This window comes from Ranitomeya imitator, chromosome 4, assembly GCF_032444005.1.
Source record: "Ranitomeya imitator isolate aRanImi1 chromosome 4, aRanImi1.pri, whole genome shotgun sequence".
NCBI lineage: Eukaryota > Metazoa > Chordata > Amphibia > Anura > Dendrobatidae > Ranitomeya > Ranitomeya imitator.
Window position 1 is genome coordinate 174,759,287 of NC_091285.1, and position 25,749 is coordinate 174,785,035.

Genomic DNA, 25,749 nt, shown 5'->3' on the forward strand with positions numbered 1-25,749 from the left:
CGCCGGCGCACAATCAGCGCTAGCGTCACTGTCTCGGACATTTTGAACATAAAGAGGAAGTCCGGACTACAGCTGATCCCAGGCTTCCTTCTTCCTGCTCAAAACGTCTGAAAGCGGAGACAGTGACGCCAGAAGTGATTGGGTCCCGGTGTCACAGCACCGCACGAGAGCCCTGCAGAGAGCGACTGCCAACAACGCAGGGACGGCGCCGGCACGGGAGTGGAGCATAGGCTTTATTGTGTTATCGAGGCCAAGTGAGAGGTATGAGAAGAAGTTGTCCAAGTATAATGTATTCAGGCCAGGGGTTTTATGCACCCAGAACACTACAGGTATTCAGGGAAACTCCAGAGAGTTTGGGTAACATTTGGTAATTGTTTACACCTTTTTTTTATGTCTATGTTTTTGGGGTTGTTTATTTTTTTAACTGCATTAGAAACGGATCCCAAAGGTGAGCACATAAACAATTATTAGTAATATTTCATTAGCGACCCTAAATGCATACAATTTGCACAGAATTACACAACTAAAACTAGAAATCATATCAAAATTAAAAGTGTAGAAACACTCCTGCTTCATATCATAATTTTCAGCATTGTCTTTTCGCTGAATAGATGCAACCACCCCTCCCCTGTTACCATGAATGTTAGGAACGCAACACATAATAATAAATGTTCTAGGCTATGGGACACACAACAGAAAGTTAGAAAAAAATATCTCGTATGAATTAAATCCTAAAATAAAATAGACCTAAAAAATAAACTTATATTTAAGCCTCCTTACTTCATGGTCTATGGCATTAAAATTATTGCCAGGTGGTGTAGGATAAAAGAGGAGCTAATATTTTATTTCATGGTGGTCTAAGTTAATACCTGTGGTCCAGGAGCTAGGTTCTTAGCCTGGGGTACAAGTACTCCAGGAGGTACATGATATGTCCTCCTGCTATGCTTATAATAATGTACAGGGAATTAATTGCTTTGGAGATAATTAGAGAGTTAATATACATCAGTCCAAGCCAATTGTACACATCATGTCCTCGGAATACTTGCTCAGTACTTATCATTTTCTTACCAGACTCATTTTTCTCAATGATGTCTACCACTTGACCAACACGCAAGGTGATTTCTGTGCTCTCCTGTTTATCGTATGCAGCAACCACCACATACTGATCCAAGACTAAGGGGTCTGCCGACGTAGAGTCTGCTCCTAACCAAAAAGAGAATATATAGATCTGTAAATCACACGTTCGTACCTCGAGTTTAAATGGAGTAAAAAATAGATTAAAAAAGCTGATAAACTGGACATCTCATAGCCGTAAATATAACATTTACAGATCACCATAGATTTCCTTAATCAGTATGCTCTAAGCAACATCAGGGCTTGTAAAAAAGTTGTGCTAAATATGTAATCCCAATGTTATAATAATTAGTCACCGCTAGAGGGCGCCACAGCACAATAAGTGTCAGTACAAGTACAGAAAGCATTTCTTCCAGCAGCCTGCAGGATCCAAAATGAAGCCACTCAGATATTAATACAGCATCCCAGATCTCAGCTTCTTTGGTGTCACTTATAGGGAATAACGGACAGAGTGAATCTCCACGCACTTCTACCATATACTGACAGCTCTCCCGCAATGTGTGGGTATAGTGGGATACCTGACAGTCTACTGGAGGGAGCATGGAGACGCTACTAGCGATGTGCTGGGTATAGTGAGAGACCTGACAGTCTACTGGAGGGGGCAGGGAGAAGCTACTAGAGATGTGCTGGGTATAGTGGGAGATCTGACAGTCTACTGGAGGGGGCATGGAGAGGCTACTAGAGATGTGCTGGGTATAGTGGTAGACCTGACAGTCTACTGGAGGGGGCATGGAGAAGCTACTAGAGATGTGCTGGGTATAGTGGTAGACCTGACAGTCTACTGGAGGGGGCATGGAGAAGCTACTAGAGATGTGCTGGGTATAGTGGTAGACATGACAGTCTACTGGAGGGGGCATGGAGAGGCTACTAGAGATGTGCTGGGTATAGTGGGAGATCTGACAGTCTACTGGAGGGGGCATGGAGAAGCTACTAGAGATGTGCTGGGTATAGTGGTAGACCTGACAGTCTACTGGAGGGGGCATGGAGAAGCTACTAGAGATGTGCTGGGTATAGTGGGAGATCTGACAGTCTACTGGAGGGGGCATGGAGAAGCTACTAGAGATGTGCTGGGTATAGTGAGAGATCTGACAGTCTACTGGAGGGGGTATGGAGAGGCTACTAGAGATGTGCTGGGTATAGTGGTAGACCTGACAGTCTACTGGAGGGGGCATGGAGACGCTACTAGAGATGTGCTGGGTATAGTGGGAGATCTGACAGTCTACTGGAGGGGGCATGGAGAAGCTACTAGAGATGTGCTGGGTATAGTGGTAGACCTGACAGTCTACTGGAGGGGGCATGGAGAAGCTACTAGAGATGTGCTGGGTATAGTGAGAGACCTGACAGTCTACTGGAGGGGGCAGGGAGAAGCTACTAGAGATGTGCTGGGTATAGTGGGAGATCTGACAGTCTACTGGAGGGGGCATGGAGAGGCTACTAGAGATGTGCTGGGTATAGTGGTAGACCTGACAGTCTACTGGAGGGGGCATGGAGAAGCTACTAGAGATGTGCTGGGTATAGTGGTAGACCTGACAGTCTACTGGAGGGGGCATGGAGAAGCTACTAGAGATGTGCTGGGTATAGTGGTAGACATGACAGTCTACTGGAGGGGGCATGGAGAGGCTACTAGAGATGTGCTGGGTATAGTGGGAGATCTGACAGTCTACTGGAGGGGGCATGGAGAAGCTACTAGAGATGTGCTGGGTATAGTGGTAGACCTGACAGTCTACTGGAGGGGGCATGGAGAAGCTACTAGAGATGTGCTGGGTATAGTGGGAGATCTGACAGTCTACTGGAGGGGGCATGGAGAAGCTACTAGAGATGTGCTGGGTATAGTGAGAGATCTGACAGTCTACTGGAGGGGGTATGGAGAGGCTACTAGAGATGTGCTGGGTATAGTGGTAGACCTGACAGTCTACTGGAGGGGGCATGGAGACGCTACTAGAGATGTGCTGGGTATAGTGGGAGATCTGACAGTCTACTGGAGGGGGCATGGAGAAGCTACTAGAGATGTGCTGGGTATAGTGGTAGACCTGACAGTCTACTGGAGGGGGCATGGAGAAGCTACTAGAGATGTGCTGGGTATAGTGGTAGACCTGACAGTCTACTGGAGGGGGCATGGAGAAGCTACTAGAGATGTGCTGGGTATAGTGGTAGACCTGACAGTCTACTGGAGGGAGCATGGAGACGCTACTAGAGATGTGCTGGGTATAGTGGGAGATCTGACAGTCTACTGGAGGGGGCATGGAGAAGCTACTAGAGATGTGCTGGGTATAGTGGTAGACCTGACAGTCTACTGGAGGGGGCATGGAGAAGCTACTAGAGATGTGCTGGGTATAGTGGTAGACCTGACAGTCTACTGGAGGGGGCATGGAGAAGCTACTAGAGATGTGCTGGGTATAGTGGTAGACCTGACAGTCTACTGGAGGGGGCATGGAGAAGCTACTAGAGATGTGCTGGGTATAGTGGGAGATCTGACAGTCTACTGGAGGGGGCATGGAGAAGCTACTAGAGATGTGCTGGGTATAGTGGTAGACCTGACAGTCTACTGGAGGGGGCAGGGAGAAGCTACTAGAGATGTGCTGGGTATAGTGGGAGATCTGACAGTCTACTGGAGGGGGCATGGAGAGGCTACTAGAGATGTGCTGGGTAGTGGTAGACCTGACAGTCTACTGGAGGGGGCATGGAGAAGCTACTAGAGATGTGCTGGGTATAGTGGTAGACCTGACAGCCTACTGGAGGGGGCATGGAGAAGCTACTAGAGATGTGCTGGGTATAGTGGTAGACCTGACAGTCTACTGGAGGGGGCATGGAGAAGCTACTAGAGATGTGCTGGGTATAGTGGTAGACCTGACAGTCTACTGGAGGGGGCATGGAGAAGCTACTAGAGATGTGCTGGGTATAGTGGTAGACCTGACAGTCTACTGGAGGGGGCATGGAGACGCTACTAGAGATGTGCTGGGTATAGTGGGAGATCTGACAGTCTACTGGAGGGGGCATGGAGAAGCTACTAGAGATGTGCTGGGTATAGTGGTAGACCTGACAGTCTACTGGAGGGGGCATGGAGAAGCTACTAGAGATGTGCTGGGTATAGTGGTAGACCTGACAGTCTACTGGAGGGGGCATGGAGAAGCTACTAGAGATGTGCTGGGTATAGTGGGAGATCTGACAGTCTACTGGAGGGGGCATGGAGAAGCTACTAGAGATGTGCTGGGTATAGTGGTAGACCTGACAGTCTACTGGAGGGGGCAGGGAGAAGCTACTAGAGATGTGCTGGGTATAGTGGGAGATCTGACAGTCTACTGGAGGGGGCATGGAGAGGCTACTAGAGATGTGCTGGGTAGTGGTAGACCTGACAGTCTACTGGAGGGGGCATGGAGAAGCTACTAGAGATGTGCTGGGTATACTGGTAGACCTGACAGCCTACTGGAGGGGGCATGGAGAAGCTACTAGAGATGTGCTGGGTATAGTGGGAGATCTGACAGTCTACTGGAGGGGGCATGGAGACGCTACTAGAGATGTGCTGGGTATAGTGGGAGATCTGACAGTCTACTGGAGGGGGCATGGAGAAGCTACTAGAGATGTGCTGGGTATAGTGGTAGACCTGACAGTCTACTGGAGGGGGCATGGAGAAGCTACTAGAGATGTGCTGGGTATAGTGGTAGACCTGACAGTCTACTGGAGGGGGCATGGAGAAGCTACTAGAGATGTGCTGGGTATAGTGGTAGACCTGACAGTCTACTGGAGGGGGCATGGAGAAGCTACTAGAGATGTGCTGGGTATAGTGGTAGACCTGACAGTCTACTGGAGGGGGCATGGAGAAGCTACTAGAGATGTGCTGGGTATAGTGGGAGATCTGACAGTCTACTGGAGGGGGCATGGAGAAGCTACTAGAGATGTGCTGGGTATAGTGGTAGACCTGACAGTCTACTGGAGAGGGCATGGAGAGGCTACTAGAGATATGCTGGGTATAGTGGGAGATCTGACAGTCTACTGGAGGGGGCATGGAGAAGCTACTAGAGATGTGCTGGGTATAGTGGTAGACCTGACAGTCTACTGGAGGGGGCATGGAGAAGCTACTAGAGATGTGCTGGGTATAGTGGTAGACCTGACAGTCTACTGGAGGGGGCATGGAGAAGCTACTAGAGATGTGCTGGGTATAGTGGTAGACATGACAGTTTACTGGAGGGGGCAGGGAGAAGCTACTAGAGATGTGCTGGGTATAGTGGTTGACCTGACAGTCTACTGGAGGGGGCATGGAGAAGCTACTAGAGATGTGCTGGGTATAGTGGTAGACCTGACAGTCTACTGGAGGGGGCATGGAGAAGCTACTAGAGATGTGCTGGGTATAATGGTTGACCTGACAGTCTACTGGAGGGGGCATGGAGAAGCTACTAGAGATGTGCTGGGTATAGTGGGAGATCTGACAGTCTACTGGAGGGGGCATGGAGAAGCTACTAGAGATGTGCTGGGTATAGTGGTAGACCTGACAGTCTACTGGAGGGGGCATGGAGAAGCTACTAGAGATGTGCTGGGTATAGTGGTAGACCTGACAGTCTACTGGAGGGGGCATGGAGAAGCTACTAGAGATGTGCTGGGTATAGTGGTAGACCTGACAGTCTACTGGAGGGGGCATGGAGAAGCTACTAGAGATGTGCTGGGTATAGTGGTAGACCTGACAGTCTACTGGAGGGGGCATGGAGAAGCTACTAGAGATGTGCTGGGTATAGTGGGAGATCTGACAGTCTACTGGAGTGGGTATGGAGAGGCTACTAGAGATGTGCTGGGTATAGTGGGAGATCTGACAGTCTACTGGAGGGAGCATGGAGACGCTACTAGAGATGTGCTTGGTATAGTGGTAGACATGACAGTCTACTGGAGGGAGCATGGAGACGCTACTAGCGATGTGCTGGGTATAGTGGGAGATCTGACAGTCTACTGGAGGGAGCATGGAGACGCTACTAGCGATGTGCTGGGTATAGTGAGAGATTTGACAGTCTACTGGAGGGAGCATGGAGAAGCTACTAGCGATGTGCTGGGTATAGTGAGAGATTTGACAGTCTACTGGAGGGAGCATGGAGAAGCTACTAGAGATGTGCTGGGTATAGTGGTAGACCTGACAGTCTACTGGAGGGGGCATGGAGAAGCTACTAGAGATGTGCTGGGTATAGTGTGAGATCTGACAGTCTACTGGAGGGGGCATGGAGAGGCTACTAGAGATGTGCTGGGTATAGTGGTAGACCTGACAGTCTACTGGAGGGGGCATGGAGAAGCTACTAGAGATGTGCTGGGTATAGTGGTAGACCTGACAGTCTACTGGAGGGGGCATGGAGAAGCTACTAGAGATGTGCTGGGTATAGTGGTAGACCTGACAGTCTACTGGAGGGGGCAGGGAGAAGCTACTAGAGATGTGCTGGGTATAGTGGGAGATCTGACAGTCTACTGGAGGGGGCATGGAGAGGCTACTAGAGATGTGCTGGGTATAGTGGTAGACCTGACAGTCTACTGGAGGGGGCATGGAGAAGCTACTAGAGATATGCTGGGTATAGTGGTAGACCTGACAGTCTACTGGAGGGGGCATGGAGAAGCTACTAGAGATGTGCTGGGTATAGTGGTAGACCTGACAGTCTACTGGAGGGGGCATGGAGAAGCTACTAGAGATGTGCTTGGTATAGTGGTAGACATGACAGCTTACTGGAGGGGGCAGGGAGAAGCTACTAGAGATGTGCTGGGTATAGTGGTTGACCTGACAGTCTACTGGAGGGAGCATGGAGACGCTACTAGCGATGTGCTGGGTATAGTGAGAGATCTGACAGTCTACTGGAGGGGGCATGGAGAAGCTACTAGAGATGTGCTGGGTATAGTGGGAGATCTGACAGTCTACTGGAGGGGGCATGGAGACGTTACTAGAGATGTGCTGGGTATAGTGGGAGATCTGACAGTCTACTGGAGGGGGCATGGAGAAGCTACTAGAGATGTGCTGGGTATAGTGGTAGACCTGACAGTCTACTGGAGGGGGCATGGAGAAGCTACTAGAGATGTGCTGGGTATAGTGGTAGACCTGACAGTCTACTGGAGGGGGCATGGAGAAGCTACTAGAGATGTGCTGGGTATAGTGGTAGACCTGACAGTCTACTGGAGGGGGCATGGAGAAGCTACTAGAGATGTGCTGGGTATAGTGGGAGATCTGACAGTCTACTGGAGGGGGTATGGAGAAGCTACTAGAGATGTGCTGGGTATAGTGGTAGACCTGACAGTCTACTGGAGAGGGCATGGAGAGGCTACTAGAGATGTGCTGGGTATAGTGGGAGACCTGACAGTCTACTGGAGGGGGCATGGAGAAGCTACTAGAGATGTGCTGGGTATAGTGGTAGACATGACAGTTTACTGGAGGGGGCAGGGAGAAGCTACTAGAGATGTGCTGGGTATAGTGGTTGACCTGACAGTCTACTGGAGGGGGCATGGAGAAGCTACTAGAGATGTGCTGGGTATAGTGGTAGACCTGACAGTCTACTGGAGGGGGCATGGAGAAGCTACTAGAGATGTGCTGGGTATAGTGGTTGACCTGACAGTCTACTGGAGGGGGCATGGAGAAGCTACTAGAGATATGCTGGGTATAGTGGGAGATCTGACAGTCTACTGGAGGGGGCATGGAGAAGCTACTAGAGATGTGCTGGGTATAGTGGTAGACCTGACAGTCTACTGGAGGGGGCATGGAGAAGCTACTAGAGATGTGCTGGGTATAGTGGTAGACCTGACAGTCTACTGGAGGGGGCATGGAGAAGCTACTAGAGATGTGCTGGGTATAGTGGTAGACCTGACAGTCTACTGGAGGGGGCATGGAGAAGCTACTAGAGATGTGCTGGGTATAGTGGGAGATCTGACAGTCTACTGGAGTGGGTATGGAGAGGCTACTAGAGATGTGCTGGGTATAGTGGGAGATCTGACAGTCTACTGGAGGGAGCATGGAGACGCTACTAGAGATGTGCTTGGTATAGTGGTAGACATGACAGTCTACTGGAGGGAGCATGGAGACGCTACTAGCGATGTGCTGGGTATAGTGGGAGATCTGACAGTCTACTGGAGGGAGCATGGAGACGCTACTAGCGATGTGCTGGGTATAGTGAGAGATTTGACAGTCTACTGGAGGGAGCATGGAGAAGCTACTAGAGATGTGCTGGGTATAGTGGTAGACCTGACAGTCTACTGGAGGGGGCATGGAGAAGCTACTAGAGATGTGCTGGGTATAGTGTGAGATCTGACAGTCTACTGGAGGGGGCATGGAGAGGCTACTAGAGATGTGCTGGGTATAGTGGTAGACCTGACAGTCTACTGGAGGGGGCATGGAGAAGCTACTAGAGATGTGCTGGGTATAGTGGTAGACCTGACAGTCTACTGGAGGGGGCATGGAGAAGCTACTAGAGATGTGCTTGGTATAGTGGTAGACATGACAGTTTACTGGAGGGGGCAGGGAGAAGCTACTAGAGATGTGCTGGGTATAGTGGTTGACCTGACAGTCTACTGGAGGGAGCATGGAGACGCTACTAGCGATGTGCTGGGTATAGTGAGAGATCTGACAGTCTACTGGAGGGGGCATGGAGAAGCTACTAGAGATGTGCTGGGTATAGTGGGAGATCTGACAGTCTACTGGAGGGGGCATGGAGAAGCTACTAGAGATGTGCTGGGTATAGTGGGAGATCTGACAGTCTACTGGAGGGGGCATGGAGAAGCTACTAGAGATGTGCTGGGTATAGTGGTAGACCTGACAGTCTACTGGAGGGGGCATGGAGACGCTACTAGAGATGTGCTGGGTATAGTGGGAGATCTGACAGTCTACTGGAGGGGGCATGGAGAAGCTACTAGAGATGTGCTGGGTATAGTGGTAGACCTGACAGTCTACTGGAGGGGGCATGGAGAAGCTACTAGAGATGTGCCTCTTGGACTAGTAATCTTAGTCGCATTGTCCACGGATGGCTTTACAAACTCTACAACTAATAAAGTATGAACAACAAAAGGGAAGAGGAGTAGCACAGCTCACCAAACAGAGAGAATCAATATTGGCACATATGAAATATGTAGCAGTCCGAGAAAGAAAAGGAGGTGCTATTTGCGTGAAAAAAGTCCATTCAAATCCAAAACGACAAGAAATGCAAATGCACTCACCAACTGCAGTTGAAAGTGTCCTTTATTTAAACACCAAGCGGTACATCTTCACGGCACCGCTGAAAACTACGTCAGCTTTCTGTTGGAATCCCTAAAATTAATGTTCTAATGGGAATCCCACAGCAGATCCCCAACAGATCTATTCACTTAAGCTAACAGCGGCTCTGTGAACACTGGCCTCCATCACGGCAGTAGTTGACATTTTCAGATAAGCACCAAAAACGTTGCAGGCCATGATTTTGTGAATGTTTGAAAAAAAAAACAAATACTGCTATAACAGTACTGTAAATGTCTCTATTGGGGCTCTGTTGTAGGACTCCTGCTTGAATCCTGTTTTTCAGGGATTCCGACAGAAGCCTGATGTCGTGCTCAGCGGAGAGAACTCCAGTGAGTGTAGTGTGAACCTAGCCTAAAGCATAACAGGCTGCAATAACAGGGTCATTGTCCGATCCATGCAGCCTGTGGCTTGGGCAGCAGGGATCAGATGGTATGTTCTCTGTAATTACCTAAGGCATTGTCTAGTACTGATACTAAATACCTTCAATACTACATTCTTTTTGAAGACATGCATGTTTTCTAGGCATGGCCAGACCTGATACATGTGCTGTCTTTTTTGTCACTTTGTTCAATCAGTTTTAATCATATCTATTGGAACATCTAGTTGTCAAATTAGGAGGAATAACAGAGGAACAATACAATACAATTTTTTAACCACTTCACCCACGTGCCTGGTCCTTTTATTTATTTTTTTCAATTTTTCTCTCCCCTTCTTCCCAGAGCCATATTTTTCTGTCAATATGGCCAAGTGAGAGCTTGTTTTTTCAGCACGAGTTGTACTTTTGAACGACACCATTAATTTTACCATATTTTACACTAGAAAACGGGAAAAAATTCCAAGTGCGGTGAAATTGCAAGAAAGTGCAGTTCCACAATTGTTTTTTCTAGTTTGTTTTTTTTACCATGCTCAATAAATGCTACAACCAACCTGCCTTTATGAATCTCTAGGTCATTACTAGTTCGCAGATACCAAACATGTATAAATAATTGTAACCCCTTAACGCCCACCAATACGCCTTTTCACGGCAGCAGTTAAGGAAACTTATTCCTCAGCACCGCTTTTTAACAGCGCTGAGAAAAAAGGTTATAGCGCCCGCCAGCATCATAATCTCTCCAGGGGGATCAGCTACCCCCGGTAGCTAAGACCCCAGAGAACAAGATTCGGGTTATCGTCCCCAGTCTTGTGATCACTGTTATTCACGGAATAACGGCGATTGAAAAAAAAAAAAAAAAGGTCTGATTTCCCATTCATTTCTCGCTCTTCTGATATGAGCTAGCATATCAGAGGAGAGAGAAATGGAGTTCCCTGAGGTGCCTCCAGTAATTCTGGACCCTCCGGCTCTGTCCCCTGGTCCTCGGCGTCTTATTCCAGGAAGAAAATGGCGGGAGCATGCGCAGTGCGCCTGCCGAGATCTGCCAGCCAGCACCCAGCAACAATAGGAGATTTTTCCTATTGGTTCATTTTGATTACTGTGCTAGACCTTATCACAGTGATAAAAAAAATAGTTAATCAAACCCACCTTTATCACTCCCTTATTTAGTTAAAAATAATAAAATAAAAAATGTATTTATTTCCATTTTTCCTTAGGGTTAGGGCTAGGGTTGAGGTTAGAGCTAGGGTTAAGGTTGGGGCTAGGTCTAGGGTTGTGTTGGGGTTACGGTTGTAGTGTTGAGGTTACGGTTGTGGTGTGGGGGTTACAGTTGTGGTGTTGAGGTTGTGTTGGGGATATGGTTGTGTTGGGTTTACAGTTGTGGTGGGGTTACAGTTGGGTGGTGTTGGAGTAGGGGTTAGGGTTGTGACTAGGAGGGGTAGGGCTGTATTAGGGTTGGAGTTAGAATTGGGGAATTTCCACTGTTTAGGTACATCATGGGGTCTCCAAAGCGACATGGCGCCCACCATTGATTCCAGCCAATTTTGGGTTCAAAAAGTCAAACGGTGCTCCCTCCCTTCTATGCCCTGCCATGTGCCCAAACAGTGACTTTCCCCTACAAACGGGGTATCTGTGTTTGGGTGTAAAGTAAATTTTTTGTGAAAATAGTTAAATGTTCGTTTTTTCCTTCCACATTGCTTTAGTTCTCGTGAAGCACCTGAAGGGTTACTAAACTTCTTGAATGTGGTTTTGAGCACCTTGTAGGTTGCAGGTTTTAGAATGGTGTCACTTTTGGTGGGTATTTTCTGTCATATTGACCCCCAAACTCACTTCAAATGTGAGGTGGTCACTAAAAAAAATGGTTTTGTAAATTTTGATAAAAAAAATGAGAAATCGCTGGTCAACTTTTAACCCTTATAACGTCCTAACAAAAAAATATGTTGCCAAAATTGTGCTGATGTAAAGTAGACATGTGGGAAATGTTATTTATTAATTATTTTGTGCGATATGACTTTCTGATTTAAAGGGAACCTGTCACCCCCAAAATCGATGGTGAGGTAAGCTCATCGTCATCAGGCATTCTGTAATGCTGTAGATAAGCCCCCGATGTTACCTGAAAGAGGAGAAAAAGGGGGGTAGTTTGAACTTTTGTTTTTTTTTAATATTTTTAAAATATATTTTCTACTGTTTACTTGCTTCAATAGTCTCCTTAGAAGGCTTGAAGCTCTGTGATCTCCTGATCGCTTGTGCTGCACATAGCAGGACTGCTATGTGTAGAAGGAATGATCATCTGCTATGAAAGCCAGCCACTGAGCGGCGCTCACAGCAGATTGGCAATGACGAGCACTGTGGTCCTCTGCAGACCAGGGGTTGCCATGCTAACCCATTGGCACCACATGAGATATATATATATATATATACTATTACATTTAATACCTCTATTCATATTAATATGTTTAAGAACCTTACCAAGTTTCCTCCGCCCAATAGGTTCTCTAAAGGAAAAGAAAAGAAACCAATTAGTCTTGCACATAGTGATTTTGCTTCGTTGTGCTGTTATATTTAAACAAAACTATACAGAATAAAAGAAGTTTGATCTCTGAATGAGATCTGAAATGGATAATGGTACAATTAATTGACCTCAGTCTCCAAAAAATGGACATAGAATATTCTCTGGGGAAAGTCAAGTGAATATCTAAGGCTACGTTCACATTAGCGTTGCGCGCCGGTGCGTCGGCGACGCAACAGCGACGAAACGCGTGACGCACCAAAAACGCACGCAAAAACGCTGCGTTTTGCGACGCGTGCGTCGTTTTTTGACGAAAATCGGACGCACGAAAAATGCAACTTGTTGCATTTTCGTGCGTCCGACGCTAGCGTCGAAAACGACGCACATGTCGAAAAACGCTAACAAAAAAACGCACGCGTCCCCTATGTAAAACATAGGGGCGCGTCGCCGCTGCGTCGCCGACGCAACAGCGACGCACATTAGCGCAACGCTAATGTGAACGTAGCCTTTAGTCATGAGATGATAGATGAGAGCACTACCATTCAAAATTTGGTTTTATTATGTACAGACTCTGAGTTAAGGTGTCCATACACATTATATTGATATCCTCCGACCCTGTTTATTTTGGACAACTATCTTATGTTTATAGGGGTGTCACAATCCTCTCCCTATGCCAGAAGTGGAAGAAAATTAGGGGTCAGGAATGTGGAATTTCAACATAGCTGATCCTTCTGTTATCACAGGAAAGGAGGTTTCACAAGAGATATCTGACAGCTATAAACATCTCACCTCAGAGGGAGGTCAGAAGTAACTGTTGGGGGCAGCAATATCTTCTGGCTGAAGTGTATAACCTATTCCACATCTGATGCAAAGGTGTGACAACCATGGGCTCAAAGGGATAGAGGGCCTGTGCCATGGCACAGCACAGCCTGATCGAACCACTGGCAGAAGCACAGCACTCGTCACTCAAGATGCGCAAACATAGTGCAGCAAGAGTGCAATTTAGATTCACATGTTTTTGCTAAATATCCCAGCTACTGCCCCTCTACATCTCATTTGTCAAGGCAAGCTATATCCTGGTGTGAAATATCCTGGTGTCTGCCATGTTCAGTACTGCCTCTTCTCTGCACTGGACTTCATCAGGACTATGAAGATGGCACTAGAAGAAATTCCAGGAGCTTGCCAGCACACAATTAGTTAAAAGCAGCACCAACTCTATTAAACTAGCTTAATGCCTTCATGACTCTCCTCCTAAACCTTCATATTTTATTATTAGAAATCATATTATTAATCATTACATTCGCATACACTGGACACAGCCGCAGACATGAACTTTTAAACACCGATGTGACCTTACATTTAAAAGTACCAGAAATACAGACAATTCAAGGGACCATAATCCCCAAAATATTGTGAGGAACTCCGTATACAATTAGAAAACACAAAAAAGTGCAGTATATGAACCCCAAAATAAATACAAAAGCAGTATGGAGGTCTACTTAAAGGGACTCAAATTGGCAGGATATTAAAATGATTTCTTACCGGTCAGATGGGCGGCGTATCCTCTTTATTTCTCCACCCCGTCCATCCCTGTTTTCGGCATTATTTTCGGGAATAGTAGTATGCGTGCGCCATAGTTGGCGCATGCGCCATGCAGTCTTTGGTGGCGCACGCGCAGTATGCTTTGCCCTACTGCGGGCAATGCCGAAAAGCATTACTGCACATGCGCCCGCGCACTATGTCCCGAAAGACAGCAAAATACTTCTGGGACATAGTGCGCGGGCGCAGTAATGCTTTTCGGCTTTGCCCGCAGTAGGGCAAAGCATACTGCGCATGCGCCACTGAAAACTGCATGGCGCACGCGCCAACTATGGCGCACACATACTCTTATTCCTGAAAATAATGCAGAAAACAGGGACGGATGGGGTGAAGAAATAAAGAGGGTACGCTGCCCATCTGACCGGTAAGAAATCATTTTAATATCCCGCCAATTTGAGCTGGTAGAGTCCCTTTAACTAAAAATTAAATAAACTGCTATGTATGCCATTTACATATTATTTATATTATTATTCACTGCTAGTATATATTTAGCCATGTATTTATTGATGTATATTGTGAATTCTCCACTGATATATAAGAACGGTTAACTCACTGCTGGTATAGAGCTGCATGCACATATATCTATTTACATGTGCAGCCTAAAGTGATGATCAATGTAAGCTACAGAAGGCCATTTTTATTTTATTTATGTGTGTATTTTTTAAAAATGTTTTGAGAGATTTTTGTTTTTAGATGGGTGTTAAGGTCAATTTTTTGCCTCATGCAGCAGTAAATCTAGAATTGGTTCCTGCCTTCTCCCCATTGAAAACACATAAATGCTCAACCAAATAAGCAAGTATGTAGCAGCGGGAAAACAGGTACTGGCAGAACAACTGATGGGTTGCCTGTTTGCCCTCCTTCTTTGCATTTTATAGGAGTACATGGAGACACTTGTATGTCCACTACTAGGACAACCCCTTCTTAAACTAAATGTTTGGCCCCAATAAAATAATAGAGCCTATACTCACCTCCCTTGCCGGCTCCATTCCCATGGTGTCGGCACTCGTTCTCCCCAGGGCTGTGATGCAGTTTTATGACATGTGACACCAGTGCCCAATCAGCGCTGGTGTCACTGTCTCTGCCAAACTGAACATGAAGAGGAAGCCAGGGATCAGCAATAGACCAGACTTCCTCTTCATGTTCAGTTTGTCCGAAAGAGAACACAGTGAAATCAGTGCCAATTGGGCGCCGGTGTCACTTGTCATTCCACTGCATCACAGCCCCATGACCGCGAGTACGGACACAGCTGGAACGGAGCCAGCATGGGAGGCGAGTATACGCTTTATTATTTTATCGGGGTCGAACATTTAGTTTAAGAAGTGGTTGTCCTAGTAGTGGACAGCCATTTTAAATATATATACCGTATATATGTGTCTATAGACAATATAAAATGTTATTGTTTAACACCATATTATATACGCTCACAAACGTTTACCACTGGCCATACACTGGTCACAAACATTCTCTCTTTCCAATTTTGTGACATCACTATTTAGACGAAACAGACTAGATTGGAGGTTTCAAACTGCATTCCTCAAGGGCTGCAAACAAGTCATGTTTTCAGGATTTCCTTGTACTGCACAGGTGATAATTTAATCACCTACACATAATGATTACAGCACCTTGTGCAATGCTAAGGAAACCTTGAAAACACGTATGGTGTGCGGCCCTCGAGGATTGCAGTTTGAGACCCCTGGACTAGATTGTCTAAAAATAAGTTACATTTTTGCCAAAATGTTGGCTCAAAGTATTGCTGTAAAGTAGGCTGTAGGTTGTGTAAAAATTTGAAAAAGATTCCTAAAATGTGCCTGATAAATTTCACTCATTTTTAGACAATTTAGATCAAATTGCCTAAAAAGGAATAATTTATCAAGCACATTTTTATATACGGTACATAATTTTTCTAACTTTACATAACCTATTGGTTGGCTTACTTTGCAGCCATATTTTGATCCAAATTGATGGCACAATGTTGGGGCAGTGTTGCATTTCATGCCATGCCCCTTTCTAGTAAGCCACAACCCTTTCCATATAGAACATATCCCTTGTGAGAAAGGGGAAAAAAAAACGCAAAGACACTTGGAAGAAGGTATGTCATTTTTTTAAATAAATGAAATACATGGGGTGCAGATATACTTGTAGGACTGGTAGAATTACGAGGTTTTCCTTAAAATTGGCACACAATCAAGAGTATATGCCAGATTTTGTCATAGAATAAAATATTGAGAATTTATTAGACTTAATTATTATATTATATTCTATATTATGAACTACTTTTAGCATTTTAAAGCTAAAATGCCTTAGTATGATAAAACATATGTTCACTTTTAGACTAAAATTCAGGGAGAAAATAATTGTCACCACCACATCTGCCCCAGGACCACTACTAGAACATAGTGTCCAACAGCCTCAACAATGCTTTGTCACATACAATTGTGACAAATACAAAAAAAGAAGAGAAAATTTGACAAAAGAAATACCGTACATCATATATCCACTAACAAATGTACGCAGATTTTCTAATTTCAAAAACTATATATAAAAATGCTTGTGGTTAAGATTAAATTCCACTTTTAATATGTGATAATGGAATAACTTGTGTTCAACATCAGTTTAATGGCAAGTTTTTAGCCAAAAGAAAGAAGCCCAGTCATTTGGATCGGCACGTTCCCTTGATTTGCAGCTGTGTTCTTGATGGCAGCTATTTTCCTAGAGATGGAGCTCAGCAGGGTTATACTGAACAGCAGCCAAATAGTTCATACTTAATATGCTCAACAAATGTCCATAGACTTCCATTCATATTCCAAGCTGTGTAAAATGTGCGAAAGCTCTTAAACTAAAAGCATAAAAATGCTGAATGGTGACAGATGATCTGCGGTACTGTACATTTTCCTTTGCGCACATTAATTGAAGTAAAGCAATGAAGGATTTATGTAGAAGTTTGTTCTTGTGGCCAAGTATGGCATTGTAGACATTATAGTAAGTGACTGCAGAAAATAACTGAGCAGGACCACAGATGTAACCAAGGACAAAATCAAGCATATCTAAACACCGAAAATTGAAATCTATTCAGCAGGTTACCTATGGCCAAACACACACTTGCTGGAAATTATGGTATGGCACAAAGCCACACATTAGCACCTGTCAAAAGAAAGCATGAAAAACCGCAGAGATGCATTGCCTTAGGAAAAGTTAATTAGGACTCCACGTGTAAAAACCATAGTGAAAGGTTATGGACAACTTTGATATGGAAACAAAATATTTCTACATACAGTACAGACCTAAAGTTTGGACACACCTCATTTAAAGATTTTTCTGTATTTTCATGACTATGAAAATTGTTCATTCACACTGGAGGCATCAAAACTATGAATTAACACATGTGGAATTATATACTTAACAAAAATGTGTGAAACAACTGAAATTATGTCTTATATTCTAGGTTCTTCAAAGTAGCCACCTTTTGCTTTGATGACTGCTTTGCACACTCTTGGAATTCTCTTGATGAGCTTCAAGATTTAGTCACCGGAAATGGTTTTCACTTCACAGGTGTGCCCTGTCAGGTTTAATAAGTGGGATTTCTTGGCTTATAAATGGGGTTGGGACCATCAGTTGTGTTGTGCAGAATTCTGGTGGATACACAGCTGATAGTCCTACTGAATAGACTGTTTGCATTTGTATTATGGCAAGAAAAAAGCAGCCAAGTAAAGAAAAATGAGTGGCCATCATTACTTTAAGAAATGAAGGTCAGTCAGTCCGAAAAATTGTGAAAACTTTGAAAGTGTCCCCAAGTGAAGTGGCAAAAACCATCAAGCGCTACAAAGAAACTGGCTCACATGAGGACCACCCCAGGAAAGGAAGACCAAGAGTCACCTCTGCTTCTGAGGATAAGTTTATCCGAGTCACCAGCCTCAGAAATCGCAGGTTAACAGCAACTCAGATTAGAGACCAGGTCAATGCCATACAGAGTTCTAGCAGCAGACACATCTCTACAACAACTGTTAAGAGGAGACTTTGTGCAGCAGGCCTTCATGGTTAAATTAATGCTAGGAAACCACTGCTAAGGACAGGCAACAAGCAGAAGAGACTTGTTTGGGCCAAAGAATACAAGGAATGGACATTAGACCAGTGGAAATCTGTGCTTTGGTCTGATGAATCCAAATTTGAGATCTTTGGTTCCAACCACCGTGTCTTTGTGCGATGCAGAAAAGGTGAACGGATGGACTGTACATGCCTGGTTCCCACTGTGAAGCATGGTGGAGGAGGTGTGATGGTGTGGGGGTGCTTTGCTGGTGACACCGTTGGGGATTTATTCAAAATTAAAGGCATACTGAACCAGCATGGCTACCACAGCATCTTCCAGCGGCATGCTATTCAATCAGATTTGCGTTTAGTTGGACCATCATTTATTTTTCAACAGGACAATGACCCCAAACACACCTCCAGGCTGTGTAAGGGCTATTTGACCAAGAAGGAGAGTGATGGAGTGCTACGCCAGATGAAATGGCCTCTACAGTCACCAGACCTGAACCCAATCGAGATGGTTTGGTGTGAGCTGGACCGCAGAGTGAAGGCAAAAGGGCCAACAAGTGTTAAGCATCTCTGGGAACTTCTTCTAGATTGTTGGAAGACCATTCCCAGTGACTACCTCTTGAAGCTCATCAAGAGAATGCCAAGAGTGCGCAAAGCAGTCATCAAAGCAAAAGGTGGCTACTTTGAAGAACCTAGAATAGAAGACATAATTTCAGTTGTTTCACACTTTTTTGTTAAGTATATAATTCCACATGTGTTAATTCATAGCTTTGATGCCTTCAGTGTGAATGTACAATTTTCATAGTCATGAAAATACAGAAAAATCTTTAAATGAGAAGGTGTGTCCAAACTTTTGGTCTGTACTGTATGTTAGTGGTTACTTATAGTTAAAAAGTTGTACTAAGTTTCTAGCTGCAGTCTTCACCTCTTCATTTCTTTTCAGATCCCCCGATGTGCAGTTTACAACTTGCATCTAATTTCAGATTTTTCTCATATGAGTCTGTTCCTCCCACAAATAGATGCTGAGGTGGGGTGGGAAAAAAGAAGAAAACTTTTCCTCCTAGTGCAGTGCCTTCAAGACGGGCATATAAAACCAAGCTAGGCTGCTCACCTCAGGAGTTTGTGTAGGGAGCAGGCGCAACACTGGGGATCAGCGTAAAGTGTACATCCACGAGCACAAGGAACCAGCTGCAGCAGCCTGGCCTCTCAGGAGCACTTATGATGTCTGGGCAGCCACACATATGCTTGAAATAAACACTGAGGCTCAGGTGCTCACTTACTCACTTATAGTCTAGATCATTTTGGATCCACTTTTCATTCAATCAGGACTTCAGTATTACGCAAGGCGTATATTTTCCACCAGACTTTATTTCAACAAATATATACTGTGGATCTGTATGACCAAGCTGATGCTACATCACTTGCATTCATAAATCAGTATGACTTCATTCCTTTAAAGATATCGCCTTAATCTGCTTCCCACTCTATATCCAGCCTTTTTTTTATGCTTTCCCTAAAAATGGAAATGTTTCCCCTCCCAAAACTTAGGTCTAATTTGTATGACCCCCTGCTCTTTACTACTGCCATCTCTAAAAAAAAATGAAAAAGTGGAATCAAAGAGCATGGAAAGCCATCAGAGCCAGGAGCTGATATCTGGAGGATTTGTGCCATATCATACCCAAATCACACCAGCTACAGTTAGGTCCATATATATTTGGACAGAGACAACATTTATCTAATTTTGGTTATAAACATTACCACAATGAATTTTAAACAAAACAATTTAGATGCAGTTGAAGTTCAGACTTTCAGCTTTCATTTGAGGGTATCCACATTAAAATTGGATGAAGGGTTTAGGAGTTTCAGCTCCTTAACATGTGCCACCCTGTACCAAAAGTAATTGGACAGATACAATAATTTTAAATAAAATGTTAATTTTTAGCACTTGATTGAAAACCCTTTGTTGGCAATGACTGCCTGAAGTCTTGAACTCATGGACATCACCAGACGCTGTGTTTCCTCCTTTTTGATGCTCTGCCTGGCCTTCACTGCAGTGGTTTTCAGTTGCTGTTTGTTTTTGGGCCTTTCTGTCTGAAGTTTAGTCTTTAACAAGGGAAATGCATGCTCAATTGGGTTGAGATCAGGTGACCGACTTGGCCATTCAAGAATATTTCACTTCTTTGCTTTAATAAACTCCTGGGTTGCTTTGGCTTTATGTTTTGGGTCATTGTCCATCTATAGTATGAAACAACGACCAATCAGTTTGGCTGCATTTGGCTGGATCTGAGCACACATTATGTCTCTGAATACCTCAGAATTCATTCGGCTGCTTCTGTCCTGTGTCACATCATCAATAAATACTAGTGACCCTGTGCCATTGGCAGCCATGCATGCCCAAGCCATCACACTGCCTCTGTCGTGTTTTACAGATGATGTTGGATGCTTTGGATCATGAGCTGTACCACGCCTTCGCCATACTTTTCTCTTTCCATCATTCTGGTAGAGGTTTATCTTGGTTTCATCTGTCCAAAGAATGTTCTTCCAGAACTGTGCTGGCGTTTTTAGATTTTTTTTTAGCAAAGTCCAGTCTAGCCTTTTTATTCTTGATGCTTATGAGTGGCTTGCACCATGCAGTGAACCCTCTGTATTTACTTTCATGCAGTCTTCTCTTTATGATAGATTTGGATATTGATACGCCGACCTCCTGGAGAGTGTTGGTCACTTGGTTGGCTGTTGTGAAGGGGTTTCTCTTCACCATGGAGATTATTCTGCGATCATCCACCACTGTTGTCTTCCGTGGGCGCCCAGGTCTTTTTGCATTGATGAATTCACCAGTGCTTTCTTTCTTTCTCAGGATGTACCAAACTGTAGATTTTGCCACTCCTAATATTGTAACAATTTCTCGGATGGGTTTTTGCAGCTTAAGGATGGCTTGTTTCACCTGCATGGAGAGCTCCTTTGACCGCATGTTTACTTCACAGCAAAACCTTCCAAATGCAATCACAACACCTCAAATCAACTCCAGGCCTTTTATCTGCTTAATTGAGAATGACATAACAAAGGGAATGCCCACACCTGTCCATGAAATAGCCTTGGAGTCAATTTTCCAATTACTTTTGGTCCCTTTAAAAACAGGGTGGCACATGTTAAGGAGCTGAAACTCCTAAAGCCTTCATCCAATTTTAATGTGGATAACCTCAAATGAAAGCTGAAAGTCTGAACTTCAACTGCATCTGAATTGTTTTGTTTAAAATTCATTGTGGTAATGTCTATAACCAAAATTAGAAAAATGTTGTCTCTGTCCAAATATATATGGACCTAACTGTATCTAGGTGAAGGACTCAGCAGCAGCAAAATTGTACATAGTGCACATACAGCCAATGGCGGTCCACCTCGCCTCCTTACACATCCCAAATGAAGCAAAGTCTATGGTCCTCAGTCCTATCTGTTCAATGAGCATACATATGCAACTATTGGACTCATCTCTTGGGTCATGTATAAGTCCTTTTACTAGCTAATGTAAAAAAATATGCTAAAAACACTAATAAGGGAAGACACATTTAAAAGAGATACATAAGAGGGAGACTTGCGCTTCTATTTCAGTGTTCACCATATACATATGGAATTACGGTACATTACATAGAATTCTACATTCATTGGCTGTACGCTTCCATCAAGAGAAAGCAGATAAATTACACGCTGTCAGAAGGACAAACTCAAGGTCTTTTTAAAATTAGCATTTCCAATTGCAGTTGATGAATATGTTGTTAGACTTTCAATGACGTATTGCAGAAGTTCTGGAGAGCACAATGCAGTAACATGTGAAGTTACACCACCTTTATATTGCAATAAATGAAAAAAAAGAGAGGGATGCATGTATACAGCACTTGCAAGTTTACAAAATAAACACCTAAAGAGATTAACTAGAATATAAGTTGGTGTGCATGCAGCATGTAGGAGCATGTTCACACTGGCCACTAAACATACAAACCTAAGATATAAATAAAGGGAGCTAATGCCCTGCAGTAAATAAATAAATAGTAATAGTGCATGAAAATAATATAGGGTGCATAGTTAACATAATTTTGATTAAAAAAATGTAAAAGTCATCACAAGACGTCAAGGTGACCCTATTCGGAACAGTCCTAACCTCCAGTATTAAAACCTTACCATTTATCAAATGGAACATAAGGTAATTGGCTCACTTTGTTTTTATGCTAAGTGTACAAAATAATCTTAATTCTAGCAGAAAAAAGTAAATCATATAGTGATCCTCTCAACCCAGAGAATGATAAGGTTTGGGCTTTACTTGTCTTATCTCCACTGCAGAGGAAAGATTTATGCTCCAACAGGCTGCTTCATAATGACATACACTGGAGAAAAAGGTAACACAGATGGAAAAAAAGAATACTGGGACACATAATGGAGCCTTACTTTTAACTCTACCTTTTATGTTGATACATAAGATCCAAGATAATAAAGGAACTAAATATTTAACCAACAGCATTGTAGATATTTGTCGAATCCATTGCAAACTACATTTATTTAACAATTCTTCAATCAATTTCTAGTAAAAGAAGGATGCACTTTGTCTGCACTTTCAAAATATAGGTGTCTGAAAAAAAGGCATCTAATGGAATCATCTAAGACAGCAATGGCTCAGCTCCACGGATCATTAAGTACGGTACTCCTAACAGATTTTGCAAGACATTGTGTTCCACAAATACTCTCATATGAAGCAGCATCACATGAGCTTGTTGATCTCCGCTGGGTTTGAAGAATGTGCTTATGGCTCTGAGTAATAGTATGCACAGATGTGCGCTAATGGATGGAACATCAATACTTTTCTAAAAATATGTGCCTTTTATTCTTTAAACTGCATCTGTAGGTCAGGTAATCAACTAAGTTCTCATTGTAAAATGTATGGAAAAAGGAAATATATAGTACTGTGCAAATGTTTTAGGAAAATACTGCAAAGTAAGAATGCTTATGCTTTCAAAACTAGAAGAGGCAATAGTTTATCTTACCAATTAACAAAATGGAAAGAGAATGAACAAAAACAAAATCTAAATCAAATCAATATTTGGTGTGACCAAACTTTGCCTTCAAAACAGCATCAATCCTAATGAATACACTTGCAGTAAGGGATTTTGTAGGATTATGGTCAGGTGTATGAGTAACCAATTATACCAAACAGGTGATAATAATCATTATTTTCATATGTAGGATGAAACACAACTATTAACTGAATCAGTAACAGCTATGTGGCAGGCTGAAAATAAGGTGTGGAGGAGCCAAACTCTGTAACAAAGTTACAGATTGCAGAAGACAATTTAATATCAAAGGTCATACATACATCATGGCAAAACGGAGCTTAGCAACAAGCCACAAGGTAGTTATACTGCATCAACAAGGTCTCTGCCAGGCAAAGATCTCAGAGCAGAATTTCAAAATGTTCTGTTAAAACGGTTTTGAAAGAAACACGAAGAAACAGGTAACATTGAGGATCGTACATATACTGATTAGCCAAGAAATTTTAGTGCTGCAGTTGAAAGACACACCATGCTTTCTTTCTTTTGAAATTAGAAAATGTCCAGCAGTGTCATCAGCTCAGACTTGTTAGCAATCAGTGAGCCCCAAGTACACCCAAGTCTAGTCAGAAGTGGTCTTGGTGCAAGAAATGGGGCCAAAAAGACATAGTTTCAACATAGAAAAATGGACAAATGACTTAACTATGCACGAAAACTTAGACATTGGGATAGAAAAAATGGCATTGGGTGCTCTGGACTGATTCAAAATGTGAAATATTTGGCTGTAACAGAAGGCAGATTGTTTGCCGAAGGCTTAGAGAGTATTACAATAATGACTAACAGCAGGTAACAATGAAGCACAGTGGATTGAACAATTGTAAAATTAGTTGACATCCCGTTCCATCAGCTATGATAGTGGTCTGCTGCTGCTGAAATTGGAGAGGTATTACTGCTTCTTATCTGACATCCACATTTCTTCTTTCGAAATACATGCCGATATTTATGCATTATGCAATACCATCAGGAAGTCCTCAGATTCGTCTAAAATGAATTCTGCAGCAGGACAAGACCCTAAACATACAGCCAATGTCATTAAGGACTATCTACGGCATAAAAATGAACAAGAAGTTCAAGTGATGATATGGCCCACACAGTGCCCTGATCTCTACATCATTGAGTTTCTCTGGGATTACATGAAGAAACAGAAGGATTTGCGCAAGCCTACATTCACAGAAGAGCTATGGCCAGTTCTCCAACAAGTTTAGAAGAATCTTCTTGCCAAATTCGTTCAAATTCCCTGCCCCTAGTATTTTCCTTACCAACTGCTGTCTTCATCTGTTATCGGTGCCAATTTAGTCAGTCTTATGCGTGTTGTGTTTTGCACGCTCGGTCTGGGTGATCCGGAAGTCATTACTCAATGAAAGTCTATGAGAGCCAGAAAGAGGTTTTCATAGACTTACTTCAAGAGCTTGTGACCGTTACTTTGATTTCTGGTCAGTAAGAAATTGATGTCACTGTCACAAGATGCTGACATTTGACTATGGTGGCATTGGGAACAGTTGAAGATGGAGGTTGGTAAATATAACACTAGGGTCAAGGAACTTACATTAGTGACACCACTCCAGCGTCAAAATAAAAAAGGCTGTAGAGTAGCTTTAAAATAATAAAGTATTAACATTTCTATTTTTTTTTTAAAGAATTTTTACTTTGCAACATTATTTTCTACACCGGCATAAAACTTTTGCATATTACAGTATATAGAAGGTGAGTATCAATTACAGTTCTATTCATTAAAATTTGTTAACCCATAAATACTGTACAACAGAGACAAAAAATAAATAAATGGTAAGCCGGAAAAAAAGCAAAGTAGTGTTTTCTGATCCAGCTCTTTGAAGATCCAATGCAACAACTGACGTGCCAGATGAATATGAACTGGCCCATCGCAAACCATGGGATCTATTTTCGTGAACCCTATGTAGCTTCACTGCCAAGAAGGAGGGAAATCAAAAAAACTGAATATTAGGATAAATAGAAAGTTCTGCACCATTATAGTGTAGTAGTGTAGCTTTAGGGTGCATTAATACTGGTCACTAATTGGTTCCCAAATATCAGCCCGTCTAAACAGGTTGCCAATCACTCGATGCTTGCTTACAAATCATCGTTCTTAACTGCTCATAAACAGGATATATGTAGCGGAGAACAATGATATTCTATGGACACAAAACAATCATATGAACAATTGTTTTGTGCGGGCGGACTGATATATGAGCACTGATCGCCTTACCTGTCTGCAACCATCGGCCAGAGGAAATGTATCCTCGCACTCTGGATCTGTAGCTTTAAAAAAAAAAATCATGCCTCTTTATTGAAGATAAATGGGTTTCTTATTTTTAATGTAAACCCAAGAGCCTTTTATATATTACTAATATGTATTCCTTTATTATATTGAGCTCAATTAAATTTTTTTGACAGGTCATTCACTTCACATGCAAACACGGCTAATATCATAAGTGAAATTAAAGTGATCTTGACATGAAAGTGCATGAACTTCAGCTGATAGAAATCTCAGTTACTCTTGGGAGCTTTAACAGGCAAGAGGTCACCTCCTAAGCTGTAAACGCAGAGGACGAATGGAAAATATAACATGTCAGATAATGCTATTAGCTAATGAAGCCTTAAGTGCACTCAGAATAATAAGCCACATGAACTGCAAGTTAAAAAGGGCATTCAGGACATTTCAGCTCATCCTTTTGGCTCTCTGCCATTTTCAAATTGAAGAATATACTTGAGCTTGACCATACAATGGCATGTAAACGTTTGGCACACCTGGTTAAAATTACAGCTATTGTAAATAGTT

General features: G+C 43.4%; 1 protein-coding gene across 1 annotated transcript in view; it reads right to left on the minus strand.

Annotated features, from left to right (window-relative positions):
* The window catches only part of SH3PXD2B (SH3 and PX domains 2B), a 238,066-nt gene that overhangs the window by 18,475 nt on the left and 193,842 nt on the right, over positions 1-25,749 (minus strand). Inside the window, exons 6-7 of the mRNA XM_069764104.1 lie at positions 12,192-12,217; positions 1,069-1,203 (exon numbers count right to left, since the gene is read on the minus strand). Of these exons, the coding sequence (XP_069620205.1) occupies positions 1,069-1,203; positions 12,192-12,217 (161 nt within the window). The remainder of the gene's footprint in view (positions 1-1,068; positions 1,204-12,191; positions 12,218-25,749) is intronic.